This window comes from Gallinula chloropus (assembly GCF_964237585.1).
Source record: "Gallinula chloropus genome assembly, chromosome: 4".
NCBI classification, from domain to species: domain Eukaryota; kingdom Metazoa; phylum Chordata; class Aves; order Gruiformes; family Rallidae; genus Gallinula; species Gallinula chloropus.
This window is the reverse complement of record NC_140088.1, coordinates 33,061,603-33,074,275: the sequence shown is the minus strand read 5'-3', so window position 1 is coordinate 33,074,275 and position 12,673 is coordinate 33,061,603. Positions and strand designations below refer to the sequence as shown.

General features: G+C 35.3%; 1 protein-coding gene across 1 annotated transcript in view; it reads left to right on the top strand.

The window, feature by feature from the left end:
• METTL15 (methyltransferase 15, mitochondrial 12S rRNA N4-cytidine) overlaps nucleotides 1-12,673 on the top strand; it is a 95,801-nt gene that overhangs the window by 33,368 nt on the left and 49,760 nt on the right. Inside the window, exon 4 of the mRNA XM_084263647.1 lies at nucleotides 4,236-4,372. Within this exon, the coding sequence (XP_084119773.1) occupies nucleotides 4,236-4,372 (137 nt within the window). The remainder of the gene's footprint in view (nucleotides 1-4,235; nucleotides 4,373-12,673) is intronic.

Here is a 12,673-nt window from a genome sequence, read left to right as displayed (position 1 = left end):
CTCTCTGGCTTATGTTGAAATATACTTAATGTATCCTTAATTAGGTTTCCTAGGATGCCAGAAATGCATCAGTGCTGGTGCAGCAGTATTTTATCGAACACTGTGCAGTCCTTCAGTCACTTCTGCCTGAATCAGACCTATGTCCTCTTTTATGTAGTGCTCGCAATTGGGTAACAGTTGTCTACTGTTGCTTAAAGGTTCGATTAGTTTGTGTTGGTTCTTTCAGAAAGGGCATTATAATTTGGTGACCATGTGTTTATTCAGAGAAAGCTTGGATGAACTCTTAACTAAAGCTTTTTGATGCTGTCACAATAAATTGCGAGCTTGTCACTGTCATAGGGCAATGATCCTTATCCTTTCTCTTATTCTAGCAAACATCTAGCACTGCTAGTATTAATCTTTAGTGTATTTACTCTGTATGGCTCATTAATATTCACCATGTATAAGGCTTAGAGTTTACCGAATTTAAAATTGCTGAAAGCAGAGGCAGATGAAGGTGAGTCTGTTAAGCAAAATAATGGATGTGAATTTCTTTGAATGAGCCACAAAAGTCTAAAAATTAACCAACCCAGTATTAAATATTGCCTAAATAACAAAATTATCTGGGTGTTTGCTTGACCAATAAGGTCCCCAACTTGTCATTTCCTTTTGTGATATTCAAACTTTATGAAACCTCAGTATTATGGAGGTGTTGCCAAGAGAAAGGTGAAAAGGATCAAACCTGTATGTGGGTTTCTGGAGGTCACCAGGGAAGAATTAGATGTCTAGAAAATGACCATACATTGGTGAACTGCGAAATGTGTCAGTGAAGAAAGACTGTTTTCTGGAATTTCACATTACTAGTGAGGTTAAGCATAATTAAATTATTACTTCAAACTCTTTTATTTTAAAAATACTAGTAGTTGCTTCTAGCACTTCCTGCCAATGTTGTAGGTCTGTTTCAGGAAAGGTAATGTTGAGGTTTCAAAAAATTGTAGTGCTAGATTTCTAGCTGATATCAAATATGAGAATTTATCTTTAAAAAAAACCCTCCACAAACAAAACCCAAAAAAGCCAAACCCCCCCCAAACCTAATCCAGATGACATTGCTTATGTTGATTCAACCTATCTTTTCCAAGAGGAATTAAGATGCAGTTTAGACTAGGTTTTGTTTTGTCTTGTTGAAGAATTAGTGCAATCCTAAATAACACTTGAGACCCTTTTGATCAAATTTTTAGGACTAATTTGTGTATAAGAGACTTTGTATGTTTTCTAGAAGATTCATCTTAGTCTTTCCAATTTCCTAAGATAAATGCGAAGTTAAAAATTATACTGTTCTATTAGTAATTTTCATCTAAGAGAAATAATACAAATTTTGCTAAATAGTTTAATAGCCTCAATAGCTTGTACTGGGTTTCTACAAGCATGGTACAAGTATGAGCACAGTGGAGCAAAGAACCCATACTGAATGGACCCTCTATCATAAGAGAAGTTTTCTGAATGTGATCAGCAGTGATAATGTGAGAACTTATAAAGAAAATAAATATTTTCAGTAGCTTTGGATTTTTAATGCATGCAAGTATTTTCAAAGTCTAGCTAAATTCTTGTAGTTGTGTTTTAAAAAAGATCCACACTTTTCTGACTGTTTAATTTTTATTTTGTAGGTTGGTTTCAGTGAATATATGTTCGTTTTTGTTATGGCAGAAGATAAACCAGAATGCTTAAATAGATTGTGCGAGTATTTGCATAGTATGTAAATTATATCCTCTGTAAACATAACTTTCTGATACTGCTTAAAAAAAAAGTTCTTTGTCAGTTCTTTGTTTCTATGTATGAATGATGCAATTTAATATTGGATGATGAGCCAAGTTTTTTTTTCCTTTGTGGACTTTGTAAAATATTACAGTACAGTTTTGCTTTTGAGCATAGGCTTAGGAAGCATGATGGTATAGCACAAAGAAATTAAATCATGACAACCTGAAGATCTTAAAGGATTGTAATTTTCAGTTACTTTTAGCCACAGTAGAGTTGTGTTATTAGTCTCGTAAATATTCAGTTTTATTATTGTGGATTTCTATTAAAAAGCCTTTATGTTTTCTAAAAATGGTTTCTGGAAAAATATTTGGGTTTTTGTTCATTACCTTTGAATTTCTGATTTTATCTAAAGATATTTTGTTGTTGAGTCTTCGCTCTTTCAAGAGGTAAATTACAAAATATCCCTTAAAAGGTGTGTACATTTATGGTATATAATATTTGTAAACAAATTCAGTTTACATTCATTTCTCTTCAATATGACTCTGGTCTTCAAAAATAATTTCACAAAAAAAAATGTGAGAAATGAAAAAACCCAAAACAGCTAGGGATTCATGTTGAAGGATACAAAGTATTTGTTCCCTTAGTTTAGCTTGCATGGAGTCCAATCTTTTCCCTGATCAACAGTTAAATCAACCAAGAGGAAAGAATTGTGGGAATTTAAAGATGCAGAAACTATGCTGTTTGGTCACATTTCTACTGTGGTTTAAATACACAGTCATAAAATAATAAAAATTTGCCCCTTTCAAAGCTCCAGTATGTTTTTCCTGAAGTATAGAATTAAAGATACTTTCTTAGTAACATGAGAGAGAAATATTTCTAAGTGGAATTACATTCACACAGCCCCTACATTGCTAAGGGAAGAGCCATTTATTTCTGTCAACAAAGTAGTTCTTGACTTGTAAGGAGTTAAGCACCAATGTTATCAGTCAGGCCAAAGGACGAAGGTGCCTGAGGAAGCTTGTAGAAACAGTACTGATGTTTTACAGATAAAGACTTCAACCTAATTTTCTTGTGTTTCTCCCACAAGTGGAACTGTATAGCCCAACCTGCCTTGGTTGGGTCTTAGGAACAAAGCCTCTTGGACAGTTTGTTGGTCAAATGGACTCTTGACTACAGAAACCTCTCTAGAACTAGGCCTACAGAAACTGCAGAGCCATCAGAAGTGACTTTTCTAGAGTCACCTTTCTAGAGGCTTATCTCAACTGCCCTTATTCCTTGCTCCTGTTGGGTACACCAATTGCTCAGTCCCTTTTTTTTCCAGGCAAACCATTTGCTCCAGATATTTTTCTTGTGAGGTGGCTGGGAGTTAACATGACTTCAAAAGACAGGTTATCTCTGTAAAATTTCATGACACTATCACCCTTCTCAGGTATGAAATAGAAAGCCTTTTTAGGTCTCTTTTTTTGGTGAAGCATTTTTTCAGGAACTTTGAGTTCTGAGAGACTTGTTATTGGAATTTCAGTGCCAAATTTTATTCAACTCGTGCTGAATCTGTACCTCTGTATGTTTTAGATTCAAACTTTCTTGAATGTGTTTTCAGCTTTAGTCCAGAAGACTAGGGAGAATTGTGTCGCCATGGTATTACTAAAGGTACTCCAGTCTTAATTTCTATATCCAAACCTAAGAAATTGTATATGTTCATGGGGAGTAAGTACTCCTCAGAAGCAAGGAAATGTGTTGTTTATCAAAACATGTAACTCAAGCCCTTGGAGTATGTCACAGTAGCAATTGGAACGTGATTGCTGTTAAGGTCTGTATTCCTATGCTATTCTGCATCAAAATAAGATATGTAATGATGGTAGAGAAGACACAGCAGGATTGGACTTGAGCATATCTTGATAAATACATAACTGTCCTTGCAGAGTGAACCCACTATCAATGATACTGTGTCCTGAAAACTTAGATTTTCTGTGCTAGTTACGTTAGTCTCAGTCAGGATATGTATGAGCCTGTGCTGCCATCACACTTTGATCTGTGGTATAAAACTATGATAGTGCCTTTTTTTAATTAGTACACAATATGTCAGCCTTCCTTTTAGACGTATTCTTACAGAGCAGGTGGTGATGATTACTTCTTATGTGTTTGTGCCCATCAAATTGAGCAAGTCCAAACAAAGCAGTTGAACAAGTCGCTCTACTCTAAAGTCACAATGTAAAGAGATGGGAAGAATGTGAAACTGCAATTGGTTGTACCAAATGATTACCCGTTTGTTCTGGAAGGAATGCCAGGGTGGGGGAAGGTCACAACCCCTATAAAGATTGCTCTGACATGATTGCAGTTCTGTACAAAATATGAAAATATTTCCAAAAAGGCACTGTGACTTTACTGAATGGTAAGTTTTCTTCCAGTATATGAGAAATGAAGAAAAGAAGCTTTTAATCAACAGCTGGCTTATCACTACTCTGTTATTAAATGATGATATTGTCTTTCTTACTCAACAGTGTTTCCTTGATATGACATTTGGAGCCGGAGGTCACACTGCAGCTCTTCTAGAGAAAGCCAGCGACATTAAGATATACGCACTAGACAGGGACCCCACAGCTTATAAAATAGCTCAGCAGCTTTCAGAATCGTACCCGTAAGTTGTCTTCTCTGTGCTTAAATATGGTCGCATAATAATGTTGATACTGTGGTATTATATATACAATTTATTTTTATTGGTTTTATATATATATGTATATATAAATGGCTAATGGAAGAATAGCATTATATGTTGTATGTACCCTGTTAAATAGGAGATCCAGTTAAATTTATTTATTGGTGTTTGCATGCAAGTTCTTCTAAGGTTTTTGGAGTTAAATACATATTCTGTACTCTGCTAATTTTGAGCATGCATTAAGTAGCCAAATTTATATTAAAAAAGTGACTTGAAAGACTCCGGTGCTCTGCTTCCTTTAAGATGATCCTGATAGCAGAGATGTACAAATAAAATATACACTTGGGGAAAATATTTCACAAAAAAGGATGGAATAACATACCTTTTAAATAGATTATTATTATTTTAATTAATAAACCCCAAGAAAATAATTGTAACTCAGTATTAGGCTTGCTAAATATCTTGCCACTGGCTTCAGAAACTACTAAGCAATTTAATAAGCTAATTTTCTGTAAAGCTCATGCTTCTTTTTTGTGCTGAATTTGCTAAATGAACAATTGTTGTGTGCAAATTTGAAGTTTTTTTAGTTCTATGATTTTCTTCTTTTATTCAAGAAACAGTCAATTTCCTGTCAGCCCATGAGTGTATTCATGCAAATGTGTGCAATATGTAGAATTGAACATGAGCATTTCAGAAAGTGCTATTGTTTAATTTTCACCAAGAAGTAAATATATGTAGATACAAAATTAATAATGAAATAATATTAAATAATTAATACATAGGAAATGTAGGGAAAATAGGAAGGAAAGGGCACTTAGTGCCAGGTTGAAATCATTGGTGTATTACTTCAAAGCAACTTTTACATGAGGAAAAGCAAATCTTTCCAATAAGAAGAAAACTGTAGAAGACACTAAAGAAACACCTTGTTCCTCAATAAGACAGCAGCAGTGCAGAAGGTATTTGTCACCTTTTCTAAAAGAAAAGATTTTCATCAGTACAGTAGTACAGCTGATGTAACTTACTGCAGCTTGATAAACAGAGGTCTCCTAGTTTTTGCTTTTGTTTGTAAAATATAAATGTGGTTACTTAGACTCCAAACATGCTGTTGTTCACCTTTACAGACACAAATTATCATTAGAATGAGGTGGTTTCTTAAGTAGCGTAGTGGTAAGAAAAAACTTAATCACTGAAAGATGACCACTTGCCACTTTAATATATAATGGAAGATACAAAACAATATTCTTAGTTGTTTTGGTGTTTTCCTTCCCATCTTTCCTATTGGAAATAACAGATGGTTCCTTTTTCAGATGGTAAATTATATTTTTTCATAGTAGCTTATGTTGAAAAGTGAGGTAAAAGAATGCTGATATATGGTATATGTGGTCATTATCATTCTGCTTTCCCTGGGAAGTCCGTTTCGTAAAGCATTGTTAAATTGCAAGAGGCAAGGAGGAAGTATATTATTTGTAAATAACAGATAAAGCTGGGGTTTGCTTACAAATCTGTTGTAAGTATAAAGGATTTCCTTAAGAGATACAGAGTTTACATAATGGATTTTTTCTTTTTAGCATTCATTAAGGGGTGGTTGCTCTAATATCATGGGGTTTTATTGTCTATTTTCTGTGCTGTGTTAGAATCATAGAATGGTTGGAAGGGACCCCGGTCTTCCTTTTCAAGAGGGTGTAATCTTTCATCATAACTTTACTGACTTATTTTAAATCTTTAATGGCATCAAAAGCTGAGGAAATTTATCCAAGATGACACATTTATCTGGTCAGGTCTACTCCCAGGTGAAATAGTGCCATGGTTCACCAGGGAGCCACAGCAACTGCAAGCTGAGGAAAAAATGTAGGACTGTCCTTTCTGTACGAAGCATATAGATTTAACTAGCTGAAGAACTGCAACACACAAGTATAAACATCTCCATTGTTCTTCTGTTCTAGGGTTTTTTCCACCTCTTCTGTTTACCATTGCTGTTTTAGGAGAGGTTACTTGACTTGCTGAAGTGCTTCACTTCCTCTGGAGGTGATGGCACAAGGGGGAGGAAAGGCTGTTATGCAACCATAACCAGGAAAAACTGATTCCTACGATGTCTGAAATTGTGAATGCAATGGGTAAATTGAAAGTCATACATCAATTGATTTTTCTCTTGACATTTGTCATAATCTAAAAATAGGTTGTATTATTCTTTTCTGGTATTTTTCAGAACGCTGAAACCAGAAAATTGTACCTGTTTAATTGGGATGTCAATAAATTCCAGCACATCATATCTTGAGTCTTGTAGTAGTGTTTGCTGTAAATACCACCCTACCATTAAAAACTTCAACTCTAAATATTCAGTGTTAATTGCTATTGCTTATTCTGCTTAGGTAATGTTAATACTCATAGTAAAATCATGTATTTCTGACTGTTATTTACTATAAGGTTTATTTTTTTAAAGCATTGTGTGTTTTAAGTCACTGAGTTCTAAGATTATTAAAGCTCAAGTTGGAGAAATATGCCCATGGAATGGAAGAGGAGATAAGTATGGTTAAATTAGGGGACTCTTCTATATTCAGAACTAGTAAATGAAGTCTTCCTTGAACTTAGCAGAAAGACAGCCAGAGTAAGAAGTCACTGAATGGGAACACTGCGGAAAAAGACATTTGATGTTTATATTTTAAATGTCTCTCTGCTTCTTGGTAGTGATTTTGTCAGTACTAAAATCTAAAGAGGGTAGACTTCCAACTGCAGTTCTTGCATTCGTTAAGCCTCTCTGTTTATTATTTTTATTTTTTTAAGTACATAGTGCTGCTTTAATAAGGAGAAAATGGGTCAGGGCCTGTTAGATATTCAGTGTGTGGGTGGGAATCCTTTGACGTGCTTTCTGGGGAAGCCTCTAACTTGGGAATTGCTGCTGAGAATCTGGGAGAACAAGATAAAATTCAGTCAGTAGCAATACATATTACAAGCAAACCTTTTCTCGCCCACTGAAAGGGAGAGGTTAGAGAGGTGGCTGAAATCTGGCAATTAACCAATATCGTTGCAATCTTTTAAGTATGAGAAACCTACGCAAAACCTACGCAGAGGAGACAATATGTTCTTTGTAATTCTCTGAGCAGAATAAGAAATTATGCCCCAAAAGTAAGGATAAATAGTGTAAAATTATTCATACAATGTAACTACCATTTTATTGTAGTTCTACAGTACTTTTGGAGTGTGATGGTGCTTGTGGGTATTGCTTTCCAGGTTACACTAAGTTTACAGAAGAAGTGGGATAGAACAATCAGCTGTGCGTTGTATTGTTCTAGGGAAAATAGAATGATTTTGTTTGGGTTTTTTTCTGTTGCAATAGCCTTATTTTAAGTGCTTGTAAATCATAGGTTAGTACATTATATATTGATGTTTTTGTTGTGTTATGTTGTTTATATAGACTACTATTTAACCTTTGACTGTAGTGCATAAGAGATACAATTAACAGTGTGCAGTCAAGGTATCATTATAATGATGCTTGGACTATATATGTCAGTTACATATAGCTTTATTTCTTTCTAGAGAATTCTCCATATATGTCAAAATCTGGCTGCCTCTCAAAGGCAGGCAACATAGATAAGTTGCCTTAAATTTAAAATGGAAAAATGCAGTTGAGAGCGCTAAAAATATGTTTAAACACCATTATATTAAAATAGTGCCTTTCTGTCATTAATTCTGCTCCCCAAAAAGGTCTTTCTTGGGTAAAAAACTCAAATATGTTCCCTTATGGAAATGCAAAGAATAGAATTTTTTTTCTCGTGCCGAAAATGTGCATGTCTCAGACTAGAAACCTTTGCTGGTTTTAACGCACACAGTCTGATCCTTTGGTACATCTAGTTTGTGGTTCAAATTTTGGCCCAATTCAAGTTGCCCTGGCAAACAAACCCCATGCAACAATCTACTTTTAACAATTGGTTTTCTTCCTTTTTTACATATTTTTATAACTTGGCTCGTTAGTATTTTCCTAAAACCTTGTCAACTGTGGAAACGCTGTGGGTGTTGTTTACCTGGAATTTAGTAAAGCCTTTGACACTTTCCCAGCGCAGTTCTGGAGAAACTGGTTGCTCATGGCTTGGACAGGTGTACTCTTTGCTGGGTAAAAATCTGGCTTGATGTCTGGGCCCAAAGAGTTGTGACAAATGGAGTTACATCCAGCTGGTGGCCGATCACAAGTGGTGAGGGGGAAAATGAACTCTATCTCAGCCAGACTCAATCCACTCCTAATAACTAAAATGAAAACAGAAAAAAATTTTGTAGTTAAGTCCTTTTACAAGTAACGATAGAGATCAGTAACAAGTAATGATTTAGAACAGGAATGTGCTGTGTAATTCTTAGTATCCTGTGAGCATCGAAAGTGTTCCTGATGCCTTCTATGGATGAAAAGTTAACCGTTCTCAAAAATGCTTTTATTTAAGGAACAAAGGTACACATTGAAGTTAGTTGCTGAGCAGCGCAGTGTTTTCTGTGTAGCATAGCCAATCCTTTCTATCTTTATCTCTTCTGTCTTATCTATGTTTTCCTATGTGGGATATTTGGAAAAGACAAGTGATTGTCTCCCATGGAAAATAACACAGGGCACGATCTAGAGAATACTTTATGTAGATTCAATCTGTATGTCTATTCCTATAAGCAGAATGCATTAGTTCGGCCTAAACAGAGCACCTTTCATGTGGAAATAGTCAGATATATGAACACCTCTTAAGCAATCCTCAAAATGTAGCATGATTTCAGACCGGGTAGGCAAACAGAACCTCTGTAGAGAAGACGATGGAAGGAAAAAGATGCACAGATCCGAGTGTTTCTTTAAACAGAGTGTAGATCAATCTTAAAAGTAAGTTGGAAAATGTAGCTAGGAGAATGCAACAAAGGTGGTAACATTAAAATTGACAAATCTGAATATACTGGTTGAGCAGACAACCAGTAGTCAGGTGTCAACCTGAAGCTTGAGAAGACTGAAGGAGTTGAATGCAACAGTTTCTCTAAATATCTTAAGATCTTCCCCCTGCGGTTTCAGTAGTATCTCTTAAGTCCTGTTTTCCTTTATTGTGGGAGTGCTGCTGGAAAGCCTAAGGGAAAGGAAGTTTATGAATTCTTTGAAGTGATAATTGTTTCTAGAACAAGCAAGCTGTCCAGTAGGCTATCTGAAGGATAGCTTTTGACACAGTGGTGTTCTGCTGTGGCAATTTGGTCAGATTTGGATTCCAGATGGTTTATTCTTTTACAGAGGTGAAAAAGCTTGTACACTGTACCTTACAGAGCTGGCACCTGCGTGACTGTGGGAGTTGCCAGTGCATCCATATGTATGGGAAAGGCTGAATGCTGTCCTAACCAGAGTTGTTCTCTGTGCCAATATTGTCTATGCAGTGGGTCTTAAAACTGGTGTTTATTTACAGTGATGGGAGTGAAATGCTGTATGAATGAGAAGCCAGAGAACAGCTCTCACTTAAATTACATAGTGAGGGCAGGAAAGACTGGGCTTTATATAGGCTGAAACAGGTTAATATGTGTTTTTGGAAAGCTGGAGCAGAACTTTTTGGGATCAAGGTGTGGGATGTTAAGCTTTGGTGCATTTATGAATGTGGAAACAATATCTCATATATCTCCATCACAGAATTCTTTTAGCCGTGTATCATACCAGAAATTTGAATACTGATTGACAAGGAAAAGCTCTCTATCTGCTGAATTTAAACACTATAAATTTTCAAAATCACTTCAGAGCTCTAATATTTTCTGCCTCGGTTGCAACAAAATACTGTCCTGACCTGACTCTTACTTAACTTGCAAGATCTGCCTAGCTCATGCATTGAGGTGGGATGGCTACAGGCCATTTCCAACATTAGTAGCTGAGTTTAAATTTCATATACTGGTTATATAAAAGAGAAGTCCTTATTTGCACTGTTTACATCTTAAAGGAGTAAAGTGTCTTTTAAGAACATGGTGTTGCCCAAATACCCCCTCTGTATTTATATACAATGATACTATTTTCGTGGCCTGTGGTTATGCTGACATTCCCACTGAAGCTTTTATTTAGCAATAGAAACATTTGGAGAATGATTGAATACTAATCAGTCTATCAAGGCTCATTCTGTAGACAATATATTTATCTTCTTTATGCCAGTTCTATACTTATATTTTTTTTTATTTTGGCAGAATTACCTGGTGGTTATATCATTTAAATTATTTTCAATGTTATATCATAAATTTGGGATTTTGTCATCGTTTTCATACAGAACATCTCATATCCCAGTGCTAGCTTTAATGCAATTTCCAGTCAGATGAGTCAGGACAGCCCTTTAAAATGTGTTCCTTGTAAAGGAAAACAAATTGCTGCCATTTTGATCTCAGTAGTTGTAAGATAAACTCCATCTTCATGTTATTCTAGTAGGAAAAATCTTGGAGATGTTGACCAATTTGAAGTTTTGAAAGAAGGTTTTGCAAGCATTAGGTTTATAGCAATAGACTGCTTATTTTCATGATTTTCTGTACTATTACTGAGTCACTTTACATTTCAATATTATGTGAAAATTGGTTTGTTGTGAATAATTGGTAAATTATCCAATAATTTGTATAGTAATTTTGGTTCAGGCAATTTCTCACAATATCAAAGTCATTCCCACTGGAAGGGATCTTAAGATGCCATCTAGTCCAACCTCATGCTTCAGGGAGCTCCAGTAGGAATAATTTTAGGCTGTAGATTGTAACCTGATGTGAGTGGATCATCTTGAATTTTTCAAAGGCACAATAGGGTTCCGAAACGCATTTGCTTTCTGATGTTACTGTGCTGTAGTGACGGAACATTAAATGGTAAATTTGTGCAGACTGTTCTCTAGCAGGCAATAGTGAGTATCCTCGAGTGCCCCCTGGAGCCATAGCCCATGTGAACAGTGTCTTATGTTGGTTTATATTAGTTACAGAATATAAATTAAAACAGAGAGATGCATCATATTGTCATCTCATTCAAAGTTCCTGCTGGGTGGATCCTCATCCAAAGTGTACAGGATGCAATTCTGCTTGAGTTATTCTTGCTTTCCTCTATTCACTTTCATGCTCTGTTCTAGATACTGCTAGGTCAGGTCAGTCAGTGTGGTCGTCTACACATGCATCTGAATCATCTTAGATATCTTTAGACATACAGAATTATACTTTCTAGCTAGAGACACAACACCTTTTAGACCACGGGTAGTGATCAAGAAACAAACATCCTGTAGAAGGTTGGCTTTCTTTCATCACAGTCTTTCATCCGTGTTTCTAGGAATACTATAAAGTAAGTGTTCCTGCAGAATGAGAGGACATTTATTTCTGAAGTTGATGAAGAGGGCTGATAGGCTTCTGAAGTAATTTAAAACAAACCAACCCCTCCTCCAGGTATTGTTGAAGGATGTGGAGCTGGATGTAGATGATTTGAGTTTCTTTTCAGATCCTTAATTTATTTTTAAAGATGTTACATATACCCACTAGCTCAACTTCATGTAGAATACAGTGTCAAGTGTTACTTTCACCAGCAGTAGTTGCAGATATGTCCATTATATAATATTTTAACTCATCTATATCAGTGTGCTATAAAAGTGTTCCAAATGTTTTTAAAGTTTAATGTTACAGCTCGTCCATGCAGAGTGTTTCTGAGGACAATTCTGGGAAGCTTAATTTGGGTTGCAATCTTTTCTAAAAGGAACATGTGTCTTTATTTTTTGAAGTAAATAATTATAATGTGCAAATAATTATTGAACTTAGATGAGCCGTAAAGGAGACAGCAACTTCTCCTTTCAGCCAGTTCTCTATCTTTGTGGTTTTGATGAGGAAATTTTATAGGTATTTAGATGACAAGGTGCTTTTATATTACTCTTGTAACAATTTCAATACTAACATACCTGTAAAATGTTTTGTTTGTTAAATTCTATTTAAAACATTTTAAAATGTGTCAAACAATTTAGAAATACCTTTTTTAAATGTTTAAAGTGGTTTTTTGGTAGCTGAAAAATTGATTTTTGGATACATTTTCATTAAAGAAAGAAGGAAGTGTGTTTAGAAAATCAATTAGCACTATTTAAAGGAAACTGATAGAGTACTTTCAATTTTATATTTTTTATAACAGCAAAGCTCAAGGTGCTGCTTTTTTCAATGACAGGGAGAAAGGGAAGAGAACATAGGTTCTAATCTGAAGTTTTTTTGTACCCAGTAGCTTCTGGTCTACAGATCTTTTTGTCCTATTGAGAAGATGGCATCTTCATGTTTCTCAGTGTTTTAGTGAGCTATTTGTGATATGTCATAAGA